This window comes from Budorcas taxicolor, chromosome 11, assembly GCF_023091745.1.
Source record: "Budorcas taxicolor isolate Tak-1 chromosome 11, Takin1.1, whole genome shotgun sequence".
NCBI classification, from domain to species: Eukaryota; Metazoa; Chordata; class Mammalia; order Artiodactyla; family Bovidae; genus Budorcas; species Budorcas taxicolor.
This window is the reverse complement of record NC_068920.1, coordinates 165,570,659-165,591,190: the sequence shown is the minus strand read 5'-3', so window position 1 is coordinate 165,591,190 and position 20,532 is coordinate 165,570,659. Positions and strand designations below refer to the sequence as shown.

Here is a 20,532-nt window from a genome sequence, read left to right as displayed (position 1 = left end):
TGGGAGGCGGGCTGTGCTTGTCCTCAGCTGAAGTGCAGGCAGGCTTGTTTGCCGCCTCCTCTGTTGTCTGGAAGGTCTTATGTGGCTCCTGCTATTCGTCCTTATGTTGAGTACAATTCACTAGTAAAACCGTCTGGACAGGAAATTTTGTGAGGATTCAAGAATTAAAAATTCACTGTTGTGATGGTTGTAGGGCGATCCGGGTTCTCTGCTTTTAGGGTCGGGTCTGGGGAGCTGTGTCATTCATAACTTGTGTTATGAACGTGTCCATTTTACCTGATTGTTCCTACTGAAGGCACAAGGTTACTGTTAACTTCTTAACTGGAGCGTCTGTACGACGTTCCCTTCTTCAGTGCTGAGGTTAGTTACGACAACCGCCTGTCTCCCTCCTTCCCTGCCCCACCCCCACGTCTCTCTCCCCCTACTTTTACTTTTCTGGATCAGTCGTACCAGGAGCTATCAACTGAATTCATCTTTTCAAAGCACCTGCTTGTAGCTCTCGGTCCTGTCTATTATATGTTGTTTTCTGGTTCGTTCATTTCTGGTCTTTATTATTTCCTTAATTTTGCCCTCTTCGATTCAAGCTGTTATTTCTTTCCTGACTTATGGGCCAGCAGACGCTGTCTGAGAAGGGCCGGGTGGCAAGGCCGCAACCTCCCAGCCAGCGCGGGCAGGCCGCAGCTCTGGGCGCTGCCCCTTGGAGGTAGCATGCCTTTTTGTTCTCAGTCTGGTCTAAAGTTTTCTTCACCTTGGGTTTTCAAGGTGAAGGAATGGTGTTGCTTTCTGAATTTGTGCTCTGCGTCTAGAATGCCTCTGGAGCCCGAGGCTCGACGTCAGGTGTCGGTTCTAGGCCTTCCTGCCCTCCCTGTGTCTCAGGTGTCGCTCTGTCCGCTCCTGCCGTCTGTCCCCACGCCCGCTGCAGTCCGGGGCCTCTGCTCCTGCCAAGTGCTGTTTCTGGCTGTGTGGTGGGCACCCCACAGGCGTGGAGAGATGAGCCTTCGCCTGACCCAGAGCCAGCCCCAGCGCCCCCTCAGGGAGGCTGAGCGCCGGCTGCTGCTCAGGAGCGTCGCTGCCCCTGTCCGAGTTGCCACTGTTGCCCCACTTCCCACGATGTGTGCAGGACGTGGGCGCTGAGGGGTGGGCAGGACAGGACGGCCGTCCTGGGTCCTGGCGGGCAGAGTGGGCGCTGATTCCTGCTCCTGTCGGTGTAGGGGCTGCGCGCAGGTGGGCATCATCCGGGCCCTGACGGAGTGCGGCATCCCGGTGGACATGGTCGGAGGGACGTCCATCGGGGCCTTCATGGGTGCCCTGTACTCGGAGGAACGCAGCTACAGCCAGATCCGCATCCGGGCCAAGCAGTGGGCGGAGGTGAGGCCCTGTGGGGGCAGGGCGGTCCCTGCAGTCGGCTCTGCAGCGTGGCTGGCCAGCGAGGGCTTCGGTGCTGGGGGCGGGGGCTCTGGCGCCTGGTCTTGCAAAGGTGACTGAGGCCGTGCACCCACGGTACACCGTACTTCCACGCCCACCGGGGCACCAGTGCTGGTAGGCAGGCGGGGGAGGCCTGGCCTGGGGGTCTGTGCGGCAAGGGCAGGGCAGGGCGCACAGCTTGAGACCTGCCCGCTCCAGTAATTCCTGCGGACCTGGGGCTTCGGGGCTGCCCTCTGTTGCCTGGCATCTGGCCCTGAGGTGTTCAGGCTTGGCGTGTGCGGTAGATAGAGAGGGTTGGGGGTGGACTCCGGAAGGGCTGGGTGGGCCCTGGGCTGTCTCTCTCCCCCGGTGTGTGAGACCCCAGATGTCAGAGAGTAAGAAGTACACGTTGTGGACACAGTGGGTCCTTTAGTGAACGGGCACCAGAGGACAGCCCGGAATCCGGGGCCCGGGCGGAACAGAGGGGCGCGTCACCCGCCTCCTAAGAGCTCTGTCTGGAGAGGGGGAGCAGGACGGAGCCCAGGCTGAGGCCGTGAGAAGGCTCAGAAGCGCATTCTCATTTTTAAAAGAAAAGGAGCCGGTCGCGCTCTGTGCAGAAGCTCTCAGAGCGGGCCGTCTGCCCAGTGCATATGTCTCCGAGGCTCCTGTCACTGAGGACAGCCTGCAAGGGCAGTGGCCCCAGCAGACAGTGAGGGTCCATCCTCAGTGAGGGACCAGAGACAGCCGGGCAGGCCTCTCCCTTCTTGGCCCTGCTGGTCTGGGGCTGTGGGAACAGACATGGAGCTTCGGGCCTGATGGCTTGCCGTCCTGAGTGTATGCTGAGCCACGGGCGCCTGCTGGGCAGCCCTTGCTCGGGTGTGGGGCTGGAACCCGCGGGCCGCCCTGCGGCCCTGCCTGTGGGCCCGTGGAGGGGCGTGGCGGGGCGGTGCTGAGCAGGGGCTTCCTCAGGAGGGAGAGCCTGGGGATGATGCCGGGCCGCCTGGGTCCCTGTCCTCCAAGAGCACGTGTGCTCCTACTCATCCTGGTCCCCACGTGAGTGCCTGGGCACCTGCCCCCTCCACCTGCAGCGCCTGCCCGAGCTTTCCCCTCCTGGGTCTTCCTCCTCGCCCCGAGCCCTGAGGGGTCAGGCGCTCCTGATCCTGTGCTCACAGGCCAAGCTGTCCAGCCTCACTGAGGAGGGCGGGCCTCTGTTCCCCGGTGTCCCGGGGCTTTGGCAGTGAGGCCCTTGGCAGGGCCCTGCTTCTGTCGGGGGGATGGAGCACCTGCCCTGGCACCCAGGCTTGGGCAGCGGTGGGCATGCAGCCAGCCCTGGGCCTGGATGGCCTCATCCCAGCGTGCCCAGAGCCAGCCCTTCTGAGTGGGCAGCAAGGGCCCAGTGGGTCAAGCCTGCCAGGGGTCAGTGGCTGCTCCCCTGGGACCTCCAGGCCCTGCCACTCAGGCTGCGGTGTTTGCTCCCCCCAGACCCTGGGTGCTTCCAGGAGGCCCCTGTTCTGCTTGCAGGAAGCAGGAGTGCCCGTGTGCCCACTCCCTTCTCCTGACGCAGGTTCTTGGTGGTCCCGCGGGGTTGGCTGCTGCCTGTGCCTACAGGCAGGGGTGTGCACCAGTTCTCCTTTGCGGGGGCCTCACTTGTCCCCTGTGTGCCCCCCCAGGACATGATGTCGATGGTGAAGACCATGCTGGACCTGACCTACCCCATCACTTCCATGTTCTCGGGGGCCGGCTTCAACAGCAGCATCTCCAGCGTCTTCAAGGACAGGCAGATTGAGGTGCGGCCCTGGCAAGGACTGCCTGGGAGCCCTAGCAGAGTCCATGGTCTCCGGCTGCCTGGGTCTAGACGCCCTGGGCCCTGAGAATCAAGGGCTGGCAGCCTGGGTTGGTCTGTCTGAGTCCTGTCTCCTCACAGGACCTGTGGGTCCCGTACTTCGCCGTCACCACAGACATCTCCGCCTCGGCCATGCGGGTCCACACGGACGGTGAGTGCCTCCTCCCTGGACGCACGTTCCCAGCCGGGGCGGAGTGGCTCCAGGGAAGGAGTGCCCCCCAGACGAGGCAAGGGACTCGGGGAGGTCTGAACACGATGACTCTGCTGCGGGCCCGAAGGCTACAGGGTCAGTGGAGACGGGGGCCAGAGTGGGGCATGAGGGTCATGGCAGTGTACAGATTGCACTCAGGGTCTGGCACTGCTCGAGGCGGGTCCCTGGGAAGGCTGACCCATGGTGGGCAGCTGAGGGCCCTTTTCCAGGCCAGAGTGTTGGGGAGCCCTTGAAATGAGTCTGGTCGGAAGTGAGTGGGGTGGCAGAGCCGGCAGAAGGTCGTAGCCAGGGGAGACGTGGGGAGCCCCGGAGCAAGTCCAGCCCCGCCAGCTCCTCCTCCTCCGAGGGTGCCCAGGAAGGGTGTCCTCTGCCCGGCCTGGCGCCCTCTGCCGGGCCAGGTGTGCGGGGGGGCTCAGGACCTGTCTGGGTGAGGCTCTGAGCTACTAGCAGCGGAAGTCTGCTTCCCTCTCCCGGACCCCTCTGCGCGCCCTTCCAGGATCGCTGTGGAGGTACGTGCGTGCCAGCATGTCCCTATCGGGTTACATGCCTCCACTCTGCGACCCCAAAGACGGGCACCTGCTGATGGATGGGGGCTACGTCAACAACCTCCCAGGTACCGGGCGGGTGGGAGGGGCGCCCACCTGCCTTGACCCCATGGCTCCGTGTGCCCGTCGGCGGGGCAGTGCAGGAGGCACGCAGGCCTGCTGCCGGCAGATGGCTCCGTCGCCGGCTCTGCGGCGCTCAGAGCTCAGAGCAAGGCCAAGTGGCGGTCGGTGCAATTAGGGCCCATCTGTGCCCACAGCGAGAACTAACAGCCTGCAGGTGTCGCGGCTGCTATGGGCACAGCCCCTTCTGGGGCACGCCGGCCACCTGTTGGACAGCTCTGCACTCGCCAGCCCCTGCACAGGCCCTGGTGTGACAGTGGAGAGAAGACCCGCCCCCAGGCCCACGTGCTGCCCCAGCACCTCTCAGGCAGGCTCTGCCCCCACCCCTAGCTCTACCCCAGCCTCCCCTCAGCTGTGCTCCCACCAAGGGCTCTGCGCACCTGTCCCCACCGGTCACCAGGCCACCTCCTCCCCAGCGGATGTGGCCAGGTCGATGGGGGCAAAGGTGGTGATCGCCATTGACGTGGGCAGCCGGGATGAGACAGATCTCACCAACTACGGGGACGCGCTCTCGGGCTGGTGGCTCCTGTGGAAGCGCTGGAATCCCTTGGCCACGAAGGTCAAGGTGGGCCCAGCCTTGCCTGCTCTGGCCCCTCCTCCCCACGCCCTGGTGCCCACGTCCCTGAGACCCTGAGATGGGCAGGGAGGGAGTAGTGTCTTCCAGGCTCTGGGCCCAGCGAGGGATGGTCCCTGCCTGCCTGGGACCAGCTCTGGGGAGGGGGAGCGTAAAGGCTCCAGACCCCCTGGTGGATGCCCAGCCCCCTCCCCGAGGTCCAGCAGAAGTAGTCTCCCCATGGGGAGGGCGGGGATGGAGGGGCCAGGGAGGACACAGTGGCTGTGCGCAGACGGAGGCCAGGAGCCATGTGGGGACAGGACAGCCACACTTAGTGTTGCGGCCTGGCAGGTGCTGAACATGGCTGAGATCCAGACACGCCTAGCCTATGTGTGCTGTGTCCGGCAGCTGGAGATGGTGAAGAACAGCGAGTACTGCGAGTACCTGCGCCCCCCGATTGACGGCTATGGCACCCTGGAGTTCAGCAAGTTTGATGAGATCTGTGTGAGTGTCCAGGCCGGCTGCGCCCCCGGGCCTCCTTGCGCTCCCACTCCCATCATGGGGTTCCCGTGTGTGTGCAGGAGGTGGGGTACCAGCACGGCCGGACAGTGTTTGACATCTGGGGTCGCAGCGGCGTGCTGGAGAAGATGCTGCAGGACCGGCAGGGGACGAGCAAGACGAAGGCGAGCGACGTGAGTGCCCGAGCAGGCGGCCGTGCCCCCGCCGAGGCCCACCCCCTGGTGCCAGTCCTCCCCCTGCGGCACCTGGCACCCCCGCTCAGCCAATCAGGAGGGCAGGTGCCCCCTGTCCCTGGCAGGGGCCTCTTCTGACTCTCCCCCGGGAAGTGCTCTGCTGGGAGAAGGCTGCTGGAGTGGGACTGCTCAGGACTCCACCATCACCCACGCAGGGTCGCAGAGAGGGCGGGTGCAGTCAGGAGCAGGTCAGATGGCCTCTTCGCCTCTGCCCCCAGGTCCTCACCTGCCCCAACGCCTCCTTCACGGACCTTGCTGAGATTGTATCGCGTATCGAGCCTGCCAAGGTGGCTGCTGGGGACGGTGAGTTGGATCCCAAGACATACATGCCCAACAGCTGAGGGTGGTGGTGGCAACGTCCCCTCCTGACCCTCACTCTCAGTAAGCTGCCCTGGGCACCAGGCTGCCTCTGGCAGCCCCTAGACCTGGTTGGCTGCACAGCAGGACCCCTGCCTGTGTATGGCCCCTGCCCCTGCTCTCAGGAGGTGGCACACATGGCCCTGCTCTCTTCCCAGATGAGTCTGACTACCAGACTGAGTATGAGGAGGTGCTGCTGGGAGGCTCCAAGGACGCGTATGCTGACTTCCAAGGCGCCCCAGCCGACCAGGGCTCCGACTTGGTGAGCTGCCTGGACACCCTGTGCCCCTTGGCTGAGCCACGCGTGCTGAGGGCTCCAGAGCAGGCCAGCTGCTCCCTCCCTGCTGCCCTCCAGGGTTGCCCCCACCTTGACCTTGACCATGTGCTGTTTACTAACAGGAGGATGAGCCCTCACTTCGGCATCAACACTGAGGTCTGGCTTCCCCCCAAATACCCGAGGACTCCTCAGCACCCCAGCTCTCTGACTAAGATGGGGAGAAGTTTCCACCCTGAAGCACCCTGAAGCCAGCACCTCCCGTGGCTCCGTCTCAGAGTGCCTAGCTCCTGCAGCTCTTCAGCCTGCCAGGGAGACCCGCTGGGGCCCAGTGTGGAGTGCCACTCTGGGGCCCCTCTGCCCTGGCCTCTCCTGGAGGGCCACTGGCCCTGGAATCCCCTGCACACGCAGCAGTCGTCAGGGCTGTGTCAGCCCTTGTGGCCCCTCGTGCTGGAGCCCTCCTGTTTCTGCTTTGCCTATCAATAAAGGCAGATCTGATTATGCGGGACATGTGGTCCCTGTGCTGAGGTCCCTGGGCCGGGGCCCCACCAAGGTGGGCAGCTCACAGTCCTGACCCTGGAGGGTATAGTGTTGCCTGCCTGCCTGTGAGGTCACTGCGTGGGACCCTGGGACCCGAAGCCAGGCAGGCAGGGCACCCAAGGTCGGGATGGTGCTGGTATCCGCCTAACCAGGCATGAAGCCCCCCGGAGCTCTCAGGCGTCGTTCCTACTTTGTACACACAAGATTCTTCCCTAAGATGACCTGGGCACTTTGCTTTTCAGATCATTAAATAGCGCCAGGGACTCCTTTGCCTTTGCCTTTGACTTTGGGGTCCACGGTCCCTGCAGGTCTCCGAGCGGGGCACGTGGGTCTGCGAGACCAGGGAGCCCCTTGACCAGAGGGCCTGGGACCCTGTGCCCAGGGGTCGTTAGGCCTCGGTTTCCCGGCTCCGGCTCCGGAGGCAGAGCCGAGAGGGCAGAGCCGCGGTTGGTCCCGGCCCCGCCCACTGCCGGCAGGGCGGGTGGGGCTTCACTGGGCCCCGCCCCGCTCTGACGCCAGGTGGGCGGGGTTTCCACCTCCCTGACGTCGCGGTGGGCGGAGCGCCACCCCCGGGCCTGGCCGTTCAGTCCGGTGCGGCGGGGCGCGTGGACGGCCCCGGAGCTGCCATGCGGGTCCCGAGCCAGAGCCCGAGCCCGAGCCCGATCCTGATCCCAGTCCTCGGCGCGGCGCGGCACCCTCGACGGAGGCGGCGGGCGCGGGGCGCGCTCTGAGGCCTGGGGATGCGCCGCCGCCTCGACCATGGGCGCCGTCGCCTCCCGGAGGAGGGCGCTAAGAAGCGAGGCCATGTCTTCGGTGGCGGCCAAAGTGCGGTGAGTGCGGCGGACCGCCCTCCGGGGCCAGCGCCGCCCCCGCCCCGTCCCGGTTCCTGCAGCATGCGCGTAGCCGGCGCCCGCCCCGACCTCCGTTCTGCTCCCCTCTCTGAGGTTGCGGTGGGCGAGGTGCCCGACCTCACGACCCCCACACGCACTGGGCGGCCGGGGCTGGAGGGAAAGCAGACCCAGGCCCCGCCTGCAGGTCCGGCCAAGATGCCCGGGACGCCAAGGGTCCCCGGAGCTGCGACCTGCCAGCCCTGGGCGGTCTGAGGTGGGATGGGAGTGCTTGCTGGGGATGACCCTGAGCCCTCCCTTGCGGGTGCAGAGGGCGTGGGTGGGGGGGGGGGGGGCGCCAGAGTGGGCGGTGTGCCCTGACGGCGCACTCCGCTGTCCACCCCCTCAGAGCAGCCCGAGCGTTTGGCGAGTACCTGTCCCAGAGTCACCCCGAAAACCGGAATGGCGCAGGTAGGGGCACGCGACCCAGCCCACCCACAGCTGCCAGTCTGGGGGAGGGTGTGCTGCCTCCTGCCCCGCAGACACAGCCCTTGCTCACTGTGTGCTGTGAGCGGGCAGCTACCGCCCTGCTGGGCTGGCTTCCTCACGCCCCCTGCCCTCCCTGGCCCAGAGCCCCAGGAGGAGCTGCGAGTCACTCATCACCATGGCACCCACCCAGCCTGGGCCGTTGGCATGGCAACAGGCCTCCTGGCACCCCCCAGGGCTGGCACCACTGTCTCTGGGGGCCAGCTGGTGAGGGGGAGGGGAGAAGTTGGCACTGGGCACACGGGTGCGGTGGCAGGCTGGGAGGTGGCCTGCCTGTTCCTGCCCCCCCATCACCGACACGCACAGAAGAGGGGCTTGGGGCTCCGATGGAAGTGAAGTATGAACCTCTGGGGTATGGCACAGCTCAGAAAGCCCTTTTGTGAAGTTGTTAGGGCCCAGGGTTTGGTCAGCGGGCCAGGCACCCGTTGGGTATTCATTCCCTGCCTCCAGAGCACCAGGAGACGGGAGGCAGGACCAGCAGGCTGCAAGCTCACCTGGCGCCTCTCCCCCAGACCACCTGCTGGCTGACGCCTACTCTGGCCACGACGGGTCCCCCGAGATGCAGCCGGCCCCTCAGAACAAGCGCCGCCTCTCCCTCATCTCCAACGGCCGCTATGAGGGCAGCCTTCAGGAGGAGGCTGCCAGCGGGAAGCCGGCCGGCGAGGGCCCCCAGCCCCGCGTGTACACCATCTCAGGGGAGCCGGCCCTGCTGCCCGGCCCGGAGGCCGAGGCCATTGAGCTGGCTGTGGTGAAGGGGCGGCGGCAGCGGGAGCAGCGCCCCCACCACCACAGCCAGACCCTGCGCGCCAGCCCAGGAGGCAGTCACGAGGACGTCAGCAGGCCCTGCCAGAGCTGGGCGGGCAGCCGCCATGACTCCAAGGAGTGTCCCGGATGTGCCCAGCTCGCCCCCAGCCCCGCTCCTCAGGCCTTTGGGGTGGACCAGCCGCCTCTGCCTGAGGCTCCCGGCCGCCGCAAGAAGCTGGAGAGGATGTACAGCGTTGACCGAGTGTCTGGTGAGGGGCTGATTGGGGGTCTGGGCAGCCTCCTCTGCAGCAGCAAGCACCAGGAGGCCCAGACAGTGCAGGCCCCCCAGGCACCGCCCGCAGGTGGCGTCCTGCCACCACACCCCATGCCCAGCTGGGCTTCACGGCTGGCTTCAGGCTTGCTGGCACCAAGTCATGCCAAGCGTGCTTCCTCCCCAGCGAGGGGGCCGGGAGAGTCTTAAGGGTGGAACAGGCAGCAAGCCTGGTTGAATGGAAAGGTGGGGCTGCCTTCCGGGAGTCCTGGGGGACAGTCCCTGCCCTGGCACCCACACAGTGAGACTCCCGCTCACCAAGGGGGCCTGGCCAGCTAGTGGGGCTCCCCACCAGGATTGTCGAGCAGTGCGCATGGCTGAGCAGCCCTGGAGGCCTGCTGTCAGGAAGAAGCCGCCTGGGACATTCAGGTGGCCCCGTGCTTCTGGGCTCCAAGCCCGTCATTTCCGGAAGAGCAGAATTCTACCTGGCAGACCCGCCATGTGCTCTCCGGGCACCTCTGGAGCCTCCAAATCAGCAGCCCAGTGGGGCATCAGGGCACAGGCCAGGGGTGCAGGCATCGCCAGGCCCTCGTGCTCCTCTGAGGAACACAGGCCAGGTTCTGGGACGGGGTCAGGGAAGAGAATAGAGTGGCCTTCGCCAACCCTGTCTGGGGGCTATGGGGCCCCTGGGAAGGGTCAATCTCCCCGCCTGATGAGGGCCTCCACCAGGAAGGTCTGGGAGAGGGAAGGGCCGACCACGTGGACCCCAGAGTGTCTGGGTGGCAGAGAAGGCCCTGGAGCCCCAGGAGAGCCTGCAGCCATGGTCCCTGCCCCGCCCCTCCGGCTGGAAGGCTACGAGTCAGTGCTTTTCCTGGGCATCGTGGAGGCCGGCTGTGCTTTCCGGGGAACACGTGTCCGCTGTGGGCAGCAGGGGGAGAGCCAAGTGAAGACGAGCGTTCCGAAGCCGCTGAGCTGTTTCGGCTTGAACAGCTGAGCGGGCCTTGGAGCCTGCTGGCCCAGCGCCAGCCCCACTGCCCCGGGATAGGTCTAGGGAATCCTGTGCTCAGGAACACCGCCCCCCCCCCCCTCCCCCAGGCAGGTGGGGAAGGACTCAGGAACTCCTAAGCCACCCTAGTCACTGCCCCCTTGGCCTCTTCCAGATGACGTCCCCATCCATACCTGGTTCCCCAAGGAAAACCTCTTCAGTTTCCAGACAGCAACCACAACTATGCAAGCGTGAGTTGTGTCTGCCGTGCGCGGGGCCCAAGCCGGGGCCTCTTCCTGCTGTTCAGGAGCTCCTGCCTGGAGCCCACCTGGGCGGCCGCTCCCGAGCGCCCCCGTTCCGCCCGCTCTGCCTGAGTGTCAGCCTGCAGGAAGGCGGCCCGGCTGCTCGCACCCCACCCCCACCCCGTCCTGTCTCCACTGCCCTGTCCCGCGCGGTGCCGTCTCCTGGGGAGCGGGTGGGGGGCTGCGGCTGATGCAGTCACCAGCAGGGGTGTTTCTCCCGGCCTGCTGCCCAGCTCTGCCCTTGCACACGCTCCAAACAGCAGCCTCCTTGCATTTCCACGCACCGCAAGCGATCACAGCTTAGTCCCCTGGGGGGCGTGCTCTTGACCGTCACCCAGCTGGGTGTTCTGTTGAGGAGTTCCCTCCGGGGCGGCACTCTGCTGCAGGGTCCCCAGCTCTGAAGATGCTCCCTGCAAGCTGCCTTGGGGCGTGCACTGCCGCCCTCAGGCTGAACGGGGGCCACTCTGCTGCGGGTCCCAGCAGAGACAAGGCACACAGTCAGGCCTCTGAGCAGCATCTGGTGGCCTGGGCCACTGTGACCTCAGCATCTGCTGCCCTTTCAAGGATTGGCCCGTGGCATAGCGGGCACCCTGGGGTGCCTGTGCGGGACCCTTCGAGTCAGTGACAAGAAGGAAACTAGCCCCGTGGGGTCAGAGGTCTGAGGGTCTCTGCTCACTGTGTCTTCTCCCTCACGCTGCCGTTTCCCGCTGCGACTCCAGCATCTCGTAAGTACCGGGAGGACCTTGAGCCTGAGGGCATGGTGGTGGTCCCTGGGGAACTCTCCCACCCCCAAGTAGGTTGGGGCAGGCCAGGGACCTGGGCCTTGACCAGGAGGGCATGCTGGGTCCTGGCGAGCACCGAGCTACACCAGGGCCTGCTGGGAGCTGGGCTGAGGACAGGGCGAGGCAGGCTGGGACCCTCTGTCTGGCCCAGGGCCCTGGGTGCCTGCGGGCCCCACACTCGAACCTCCGTCCCCACGTCTCTGTCCCTCCCACCTGCGGCCAAGGGCAGTGCTGACTCGTGGCGGTTTCCCAGGGTGTTCAGGGGCTACGCAGAGAGGAAGCGCCGGAAACGGGAGAATGATTCCGCGTCTGTAATCCAGAGGTAGGGCCTGCCAGCCACTCGCCACCAGGGTCTGTCTCTTGTCTGTTCTGGTCGAGCCTGGGCCCCCCAGTCCAGCGGACCTGATGGGGAAGGGCGGTGGCGACCACTGGCCTGGCCCTGCTCTGGGGACGCGGCAGGCAGGAGGGGTCACGTGGCCTGAGCTCCCAGGCCTGTGTGTTGGGGACGCACTGAGCTGAACTGCAGCCGGCAGGCCCGCTTGTGCCTTTCTCGGGCCCTTCAAGCCCAGAGCTGTGGGATCAGCAGGCAGGCTTTCCCTCCTAACCCCTGCTCACGCGTGTCCAGGAAGCTTGACTGTCTGTCTTGCAAGTGGGGCCTTGGCAGGACGCAGAGTTTGGGGTTCAAGAGACCTTCCTCTGAGGCGGCCTAGGGACACAGCATCAGGGGTGGGGGCATCTGCTGGCCTCAAGCCCCTCTCGCGGTGGGGCCTGCCCTGCTGCCTTGGCGGTCGTGCACAGGAAGCAGGAACTCTTGACTTCTTGGGAAGGGGGCTGGGGGTGGTCGGGGTGTGCCTGGGTGCCCAGAGGGGAGGGAAGGGTGGGCAGCAGGGGTAGGCGGACAAGTGCACGGGGCCACCAAGGGGGCTGTCCTGGGAGGAGGGTGGGGGCGGCAGGAAGCGAGATGACTTTGCCTGTGTCCCAGCAGCCAACAGGCCGGGAGGCTCGGGGAGGAGAGGGACCCGGTGGGACTGGCCTGTGAGAGAGCTGGGGGCGCCGGGAGGGCACCCCTCACAGAAAGGGACGAAGTCGGGGAGGGGAGCCGGGGGGAGCACGCCCACCCCTCCTGGCGGCCCTCACCAGCACCCCCGTGCTTCCACCCCTAGGAACTTCCGCAAACACCTGCGCATGGTCGGCAGCCGGCGGGTGAAGGCCCAGAGTAAGGCCCAGAGTAAGGCGGACGGGTGGGGGGCGCTGCTCTTGGCCGACTGGGGCTTGGCGTGCTGCTCTCTGCGCCCCCAAGGCGGGTGTCCCCCGCGGGCACCTTCCCACACCCAGACTCCGCCCAAAGGACAGGGCCCCGCCCCTTCACGCAGACTCCGCCCCTCTCCTCCCCACCCAGTTGCAGCGGCATCCTGCACCCTCCAGACCCCACCGGCCTGCGGCCTGCCCAGCCCCCGGCCCCAGCCACCTCGCGTGGCTGCAGGCCATGTCCCTAATGGGGTCTGCTCTCACTGCAGCGTTCGCCGAGCGGCGCGAGCGGAGCTTCAGCCGGTCCTGGAGCGACCCCACCCCCATGAAAGCCGACACCTCTCACGACTCCCGAGACAGTAGGTGCCCGGCGCCGCAGGCCGGCCCACCTTCCCCAGAGGCTCCCCTAGGCCCCCAGCCCCGCGCTTCCAGCACCCCGACGGCTAGGCTTCTGCGCTTACGCTGGACTCAGTTTATCGGGCTGAGGGGGGCGCTCTGACATCTCCAGTCTTCTGGGTAGGGGTAGCTAAGGGCCAGGGCTCGCTGTCTACCCTGCCTGGTGCCCCTCACGCCGGAGACCTGCAGTACCTGATTTCTCCCTGGCCCAGACGCCAGGCACACCGGGCTGGAGCTGACACTTGCCCCCCGGCTCCCACTGGCCTTGCCCTAGGGCCCACAGCCTTCCCTGCCAGGCAGCCTCCAGCTGGTGGCAGCAGCCCGGCTTGCCCTCAGCTTGGCTCTCTTGCCCGCCCTGGATCTCTCGCTGGCCTGGAGGACCCTCTGGGACCCGGCTTGCTGGCTCTGTCCCCTGCCCATCTCTGGGGTTGCAGCCAGGGCGGGTACTGCAGATGGTCCTCAGCCTGGTGGCACGTCCTGCCCTCCAGGTAGTGACCTGCAGAGCTCCCATTGCACCTTGGGCGAGGCTTTCGAGGACCTGGACTGGGAGACTGAGAAGGGCCTGGAGGCCGTAGCTTGTGACACTGAGGGCTTCGTGCCACCCAAGGTCATGGTGAGGCCCGGTGCAGCTACTGCTCAGCGGTGGGGGCGGGGTGGGGGCTCCAGGACAGCCAGGGCCCTGAGTGCCTCCCCTGTCCGCAGCTCATCTCCTCCAAAGTGCCCAAAGCTGAGTACATCCCCACCATCATCCGCAGGGACGACCCCTCCATCATCCCCATCCTCTACGTGAGTGCCCTTGTCTCAGGGTTGCGTGGGGGGGCACTGTCCCCATCCTCTATGTGAGTGCTCCCGGCCCATTTCAGGGTCGGGTGGGGCGCTATCCCCACCCTCTGTGATTCTCCCAGGCCCATCTCGGGGTCAGGTGGGGGCACTATCTCCTCCTCTTTGTGAGTACTCCCCAGCACCACCTCGGGGTCAGGTGGGGGCGCTATCCCGATCCTCTACGTGAGTGCTCCCAGCCCCGTCTTGGGGTCAGGTGGGGGCGCTATCCCCATCCTCTATGTGAGTGCTTCCAGCCCCGTCTTGGGGTTGGGTGGAGACGCTATCCCCTCCTCTGTGTGAGTGCTCCCAGCTCTACCTTGGGGTCAGGTGGGGGCGCTATCCCCATTCTCTACGTGAGTGCTCCCAGCCCCGTCTCGGGGTCAGGTGGGGGCGCTATCCCCATCCTCTATGTGAGTACTTCCAGCCCCGTCTCGGGGTTGGGTGGGGACGCTATCCCCTCCTCTGTGTGAGTGCTCCCAGCTCTACCTTGGGGTCAGGTGGGGGCACTATCTCCTCCTCTTTGTGAGTACTCCCCAGCCCCGTCTCGGGGTCGGGTGGGGGCGCTATCCGCATCCTCTATGTGAGTGCTTCCAGCCCCGTCTCGGGGTTGGGTGGGGACGCTATCCCCTCCTCTGTGTGAGTGCTCCCAGCTCTACCTTGGGGTCAGGTGGGGGCGCTGTCCCCATCCTCTACGTGAGTGCTCCCAGCCCCGTCTCGGGGTCAGGTGGGGGCGCTGTCCCCCTCCTCTACGTGAGTGCTCCCAGCCCCGTCTCGGGTCGAGTGGCGGGCACTGCGCAAGAGGAGCTCTGACCTGGAGTCTTGTCTCCCCCAGGACCACGAGCATGCAACCTTCGAGGACATCCTGGGTATGTGCCCTCTGACCCCTCTGCCTTCTGATCCCCAGGCGGCGGGGGGGCGGGGGGGGGGCCGCAGACAGACACTGGGGGCAGCACTCACACCCCTCCCTCCCCAGAGGAGATAGAGAAGAAGCTGAACGCCTACCGCAAGGGGGCCAGAATCTGGAAGATGCTGATTTTCTGCCAGGTAGGGCTCAGCCCTTCCTTCCCGAGAGCGGGGCAGGGGTGGAAGGTGCCACCTGCAGGGGCGGGCACGTTTGCGTCTGCACGTGTTGGCGGAACAGTGGTTGGACACCCCCAGCGTGCAGTCCCATCTCGCTAACCGCAGCCTCTCACAGGGTGGCCCAGGACACTTGTATCTGCTCAAGAACAAGGTGGCCACCTTCGCCAAAGTGGAGAAGGAAGAGGACATGATCCAGTGAGCAGAGCCGGGCTGGGGCCAGGGGCGGTGTCTGCTGGGGCGCCATGCACCCTCTCACCTGGGGGTCGGGCTGGAGGCCACCTGTGACCACCCCTTCCCCACCAGCTTCTGGAAGCGGTTGAGCCGCTTGATGAGCAAAGTGAACCCTGAGCCGAACGTCATCCACGTCATGGGCTGCTATGTCCTGGGGAACCCCAATGGGGAGAAGGTACAGCACCCCACTTCTCTGCAGACTCCCTTTCCGTCTCAGCTCTCCCAGAGAGATCCCCGTGCCTGGCCTCACCACCTGGGGCTCCTTGCTCCCCAGCCCCGCTTCTCCCCCGCTCCCTCGCTCTGCCTGCCCTGAGAGCCCGCTCCCTCCTTTCAGCTCTTCCAGAACCTCAGGACCCTCATGACTCCGTACAGGGTCATCTTCGAGTCGCCCCTGGAGCTGTCGGCTCAAGGTGAGCGCTGGGCTGCCCCGCCGCGGGGCGGCATGCCCTCCGGGGGGTGATGTCCCCGCGGGCGCGGGGCGGGGCGGGGGTGGCCCGGAGGCGGGGCTGAGCGCGCCCTCGCCGCTCCCGCCTCAGGGAAGCAGATGATCGAGACCTACTTCGACTTCCGGCTGTACCGCCTGTGGAAGAGCCGCCAGCACTCGAAGCTGCTGGACTTTGAGGACGTTCTGTGAGGGGCGGGACCGCCGCCCGGCCGCTCCCTCAGGCCGGCGCCAGGCTGGGCCGCTGCGAGCTGCCCAGTGCCGCGTGGGTCCCGGTCTTCACGGCCACTTCAGGGCATCTCAGACGTCGCTCAGGTTCCCTCCCAGGGCTCCGGTCCTCACGGCACCGCGGGTCTCAGCGGCCACCGTCCCCGCGCGCCGGAGGAGCCCCGCGGCTGGCGGACGCTGCCCGGGCCTCGCCTGGAGGCTCAGCACTGGGGCGGCGCCTCTGCAGGTTCATAGAAATAAGTGCAATTTTCTACAACCCCTGAGACAATTCAAAGGGAAGCAGCGCTACTAGTTAACTAGTTAAGTGCTACGTTACTAGTCATGGCATAGATCACCCGGCTCAACGTGTGTCCAGGACCCTCTGCCTCAGCTCCCCAGCCCTGCCGTATCCGATCACCAGCACCAGGGCGGCCGTCTGCCCGGCCTGGCTCCGGCCCGGCCGAGTCCCTGATGGTCTCTGCTTGCGCTGCCCTCGCCCCTGCTTCCCTGACCGCGGCGCCGGCCCTCGGCGGTACCCGGGGGCAGCGGGGACACGCCTTCCTTTCACTCGGAGGGTGCCCTGGGTCGAGCCAGGCCCTGCCTGCTCCCCGGCCCCCTGCACCCACCCGGCTCCCTGCTGCTGTCCGGCTCAGCTTTTGGCGGCCGAGCTCTGAAGGCCTCTCCCGGTGCAGGGGCCCGGGGTCTTGGCGGGGCCTGCCAGGGCTGGGTCCTGGCTGGTGAAACCCCTGCCACCTGCTGCATGGGGGCCTGGACCCAGCTTGGCCTGAGCGAGGGTGGGGCAGCAGCTGGGCTGTGCGCACACAGCCTGCCGTGGCCCAGTGGGCGGGCTTTTGTACATAGCTGGCGCTCGGGGGCTGGCCCCCCTGTGCAGAGTCTGGTCTGAGACACCCGGCTGTGCCCCCCGTCGAGGGGAGTGGGGGCTCGTGCCGGGCTCTGAACGATGTACGACACCCCGTAGAGTGACATTAAATCTGACCCTCCGCTGCGGCCACTGCGTGGGTCTCCTCTGTCAGCGCCATCCACTGCCTCCCTGGACCCAGAAGATTCTGGGCCTGCTGGTCTGAGCTTGTTGCTGCGGTGGCCGCCTGCCCCTCAGTCCGGGCCGGGGGCTGCTAGGCCTGCCCCACCAAGGGCATGCTCCGTAAGAGGTCTAGGGAGGAGGCTCCCAGGGCTCTGAGAAAGACTGTGGGAAAGAGGAGGTCCTTGAGAGGCTGCCGGCGGATGGGTGGTCTGCAGATGAGGGCAGGAACACTGCACCCCACAGCCTCTGCCCCACCCCTGCACACAGAGCTGAGGGCCACGTGGTCAGCAGTGCGGCCACAAGGGGAGCCCAGGAAGTGACCACAGGGCCGGCTGGCCACCCCCACGCGTGCCCTGTGCCCCCTGTACCCAGTGACCAGGATGTTGTTGGGTCCAGCCAGGCCTGGCTTCCCTGGAGGCTCCTGGTCCAGTTGCCTGTGGGCAGATCAGCAGGCGCCAGGTGGGTTCATCCGGGCTACCAAGGGCTGGGGAGGGTGGGAGGCTGCCCATGCGGCCCAAATGAGGGCTGGGGGGCCTGGAGCCCCAGGGACCTGGAGGCTGGTGGGCCGGAAGCAGGTGATGTCGCCAGGAGAACTCACGTCCAGATGAAAGTCTGGGCAAGGGACCAGGCGGATAGCCCTCCAGTGCGACCTGCCCACCTCACCCTAGGCTTAGGAGGCACGATGGCCGTGTCACCTGCAGACCTGACCCGGGGCTGCCAGAAGCTTTGTCACATGCCCCGCCCCTCTCCCGACCTCCCACTGGGATGCTGGGGTCGATCTGGGCTGCTTCAGCAAGTAGGCTTGGCCCACAGTCTTCAGGGTCAGCCTGGTGGATCAGGGCTGGCAGGGTCTGCCCTCGGAAGACTTGAGGGCTTGCATTTGGTCCACGAGCTTCCCTCCCTCACGCACAGAACCACCAGAAGCGTGATGGGGAGGAGGCACCAAGCTAGAAGGTACCCAGGAGCAAAGCGGCGTCAACATGGAAAGCATTGTGGGAAAAGAACAGGGAGTGGGTGGCAGACTTGGAGGCAGGCTGGGTGAGGGGCGCCGAAGCAACCTCAGGTCTGCAGCCTCCGCACACCCACCTCAGCTGGGAGCAGCCGCCGCCAGGGGGCGCTGGGGAGAGGTAAGGGCTCCCCTGGGGGCTCGGTGGATGTCCGCCTGCCAGGAGAAGACGTGGGTTCGATCCCTGGGTTGGGAAGATCCCCCGGAGTAGGAAATGGCAACCCACTGCAGCCTTCATGACTGGAAAATTCCATGGACAGAGGAGCCTGACAGGCTAGCGTCTGTGGATTGCAAAGAGTTGAACATAGGTGGGCAACTGAGTCTGCGTGCACAGGAGAGATTAAGGTCCTTCCCATGCAAAGGGGTTTATATGTTAACAAAGAAAGAGACACAAGCCAATAGGGGAAGGGAGTGGAGGGCTGAACTGACAGCTAACAGAGAAGGAAACCAAATGGCCTATAAAAAGCCAGTGAAGGGAAAGAGACGTGTCCTGCCTGCTGGTTTTGCAAGCATTTAAAGGGTCTGAGTCACTCTGGGCTGGTGACTGTGTAGGGAGGAGATCATGTTAATTGCTGTAGACTTCTTGGAAAGCCATCTGACAGCAGCTCTTAAAGCGTCACTGGTGAACATGGAGCCAGCACCCCCCACTGGGGCCTCCTGCATGGGTGTCCATGTGCCGCAGCTCATGCCATCGACGGGGCCGGCCAGGTCTCGGGGACGGCTGCCCTAGAAGCACACCATTCCCAAGTGGTGTTTTGAGGGAGAAGGATGGTTGGGCTTGCAAGAGGCCTTAATGTTCTCCGTTTAAACTGAAGAGGTCAAGCTCACACAGATGGGGTGTGTTCCTCTCACCTCCTGGGACACGTGGGCCTTCTTAATTACCCGGGCAGGCCTGCTGTCCAGCCGTCACCTCCTGGGACAGCATGGGCGGAGGTGGCCCTGGCCTGCCCTCTCTACCTCCCTGCTCTCTCCAAGCCTTGCAGTGTGCACACCCCAGCCCACATGGCCACACTTACCCCCACAGCCCCACACAGTGCCCCCACCCGCCCGATGCCCTGCTCTGGATGTGTGCCCCAGGGCATGGAGCCACAGCACATTTGCCTTGTTTAGAACCTTCCATCACCATCAGGGTGAGACTCAGACCCACCATCTGCCCTGCTCCCAGAAAGGACACGCTGTGCCAACAGCTCCTTCAGTAGGTTTGTGTCCAGAGTCTCACACGAATTCCCAGGGAGGAGACAGAGATCAGGATTAGGAAGGCAATCATCAAAGCCATGGTGGGAGGCACCCCCCGTTGGTCCCAGCCTTTGCAGTGGTCACTAGGCTGGGCCAGGTCAGACAGAGAACCAGGAAGACTGTCACGTGGACTAGACATGCTGTGTATATCAGACAGGGCTCAGGGGCTGGGAAGAGAACTGTCGGTGGGGGTGGGAACCAGGGATCTGTAGAGCACAGGGAAACCACCTGATATTTATGAGCCTCTGGCCTTGCTCCCGGGGCTGTGTGGGCTGGATCCAACCAGCACCTGCAGCAGCGGCCCAGCCCACTCCCAGACCCACCCCGAGAGTGTGGCCGAATCCCCAGCACTCTCCGCAGGCCAGAGACAAGACCTCAGTCTCATAGACGGTGCTCGAAACATTACAGACGGGAAGAGCCATGAAGATCCTGAGCAGCAGACACAGGCTGCCGGCAGGTGTGAAGAGAAGCCGCGGTGTTGGCTTTATCTGCGGAAGACTTGGAAGAGCTGCTGTACAGATGCTCAAATAATAAAACAGCCCGTTGTTGCTGGGAGCCAGCATGGGGAATCCTGCCCATGGCAAAGGTCATGAGGAAAGGGGCCTGACAAAATGCAATGCGGGATCAGGCCTCAGAGGTCCCCCTGGACTTTCTCGAGCATCTACCCCCAGAACCAGAGTCTGCCTGCCTTACTGCGTTATGTTTTCCACCTATTCTTCTGACATTACAGGGGGCCTATCCCCGACCACCCTTCTCTGGAAAAAGTTAACGTAGAGCTCCAGTTGACAGTCTCCTGCATATGAAAGCAGTGTCTCAGCTCAGACCCCTCTGACGGCTTAGAGCTCCAGTTAACAGTCTCCTGCATATGAAACTCCAGTTAACAGTCTCCTGCATATGAAAGGAGTGTCTCAGCTCAGACCCCTCTGATGGCTTTCTAGCCTGCCTGACAGGTTTGGCCGGACTCTTACAGCTGTGCATGTGGGAGGCACAGGAAGCTTAAAACATCCTAGGAGTGTAGGGGCTTCCGAGGAGTCAAAATCATTAGAATAGGACTGATTAAGGGTTTCATTGTTGAGCCAATACTTGCTGCCAAGTTTTCATATCTTTTATTTGTTGATATAGTTGATATATAGGAAAAACAAGTAGCACCATAGATCTTTGAGTTAAGTACCTTCTTTGTTATCACCAATTGCACCTTTGTTCTACAGGGATGTAACTTTATTTAGTGCTTCGAAGGGGATGCAGATTAAAGAAAAACACTTCAGGGGAAATGCGATTAACAGTCATTAAGGAAGAGAGCCATAAAGTGTTACCAGGCCTCCTGGCCAGAAGAGAATGTAAGTCACCGGAGAGCTTTTGTATACGGGAAGACATGCAGAAGGAAAGCCTGGTATCGATATGATAAGGGTCAGGACTGCTGCCCCTGCAGGACTCTGCATCTTCCATTATGTAAAACTTAGGGTATCTAAGCACCTTTTGAAAATGACGTTATGCGGTTTTTTGCACAAGCTTGGCCTCCCCCATGTCGACTCTCTCTCTCTCTGTTTCTCCCTCTCCCTCCCTCTCTTTTTCAGGCTGTTCCCTTGGAACACAGAGGCTCGCTGTGTCTACTTACTTCCCCGGGCTTCTAAGACCCGCGGGAGAGGGAGCCCAAGGCGGGGCACCCTCCGCTATTCAAGCGGGCGCCAGTGGCCTACGTAGACGGTGCAAGTTCCTTGTCTGGAGACTTTATTAGCTTTCCGTGTAAACCAAGGAATACCAGCCTC

The 20,532-nt window shown here is 64.4% G+C and overlaps 2 protein-coding genes across 7 annotated transcripts in view; both read left to right on the top strand.

Annotated features, from left to right (window-relative positions):
- PNPLA7 (patatin like phospholipase domain containing 7) overlaps positions 1-6,915 on the top strand; it is an 81,585-nt gene extending 74,670 nt beyond the window's left edge. For 3 of the 6 annotated variants that reach the window (XM_052649422.1, XM_052649421.1, XM_052649426.1), the window contains 10 exons: positions 1,212-1,368; positions 3,075-3,191; positions 3,329-3,398; positions 3,955-4,071; positions 4,540-4,688; positions 5,028-5,180; positions 5,258-5,368; positions 5,647-5,731; positions 5,944-6,047; positions 6,185-6,915. In XM_052649422.1, coding sequence (XP_052505382.1) covers positions 1,212-1,368; positions 3,075-3,191; positions 3,329-3,398; positions 3,955-4,071; positions 4,540-4,688; positions 5,028-5,180; positions 5,258-5,368; positions 5,647-5,731; positions 5,944-6,047; positions 6,185-6,217 — 1,096 coding nt within the window. In that variant the 3' untranslated portion in view covers positions 6,218-6,915. Of the gene's footprint in view, positions 1-1,211; positions 1,369-3,074; positions 3,192-3,328; positions 3,399-3,954; positions 4,072-4,539; positions 4,689-5,027; positions 5,181-5,257; positions 5,369-5,646; positions 5,732-5,943; positions 6,048-6,184 lie in introns of those variants that run through there. The other 3 variants (XM_052649420.1, XM_052649423.1, XM_052649424.1) reach the window with 3 other exon arrangements.
- Positions 6,916-7,341: 426 nt separating this feature from the next.
- On the top strand, positions 7,342-16,461 carry NSMF (NMDA receptor synaptonuclear signaling and neuronal migration factor). The gene is made up of 16 exons (XM_052648545.1): positions 7,342-7,429; positions 7,836-7,897; positions 8,485-8,985; positions 10,148-10,223; positions 10,994-10,999; positions 11,310-11,378; positions 12,220-12,272; positions 12,574-12,663; positions 13,189-13,313; positions 13,403-13,486; positions 14,355-14,388; positions 14,496-14,566; positions 14,718-14,797; positions 14,906-15,008; positions 15,168-15,243; positions 15,370-16,461. The coding sequence occupies exons 1-16, from the start codon at positions 7,359-7,361 to the stop codon at positions 15,465-15,467; spliced, it is 1,599 nt and encodes a 532-aa protein (XP_052504505.1). The 5' UTR covers positions 7,342-7,358; the 3' UTR covers positions 15,468-16,461.
- The last annotated feature ends 4,071 nt before the right edge of the window (positions 16,462-20,532 follow it).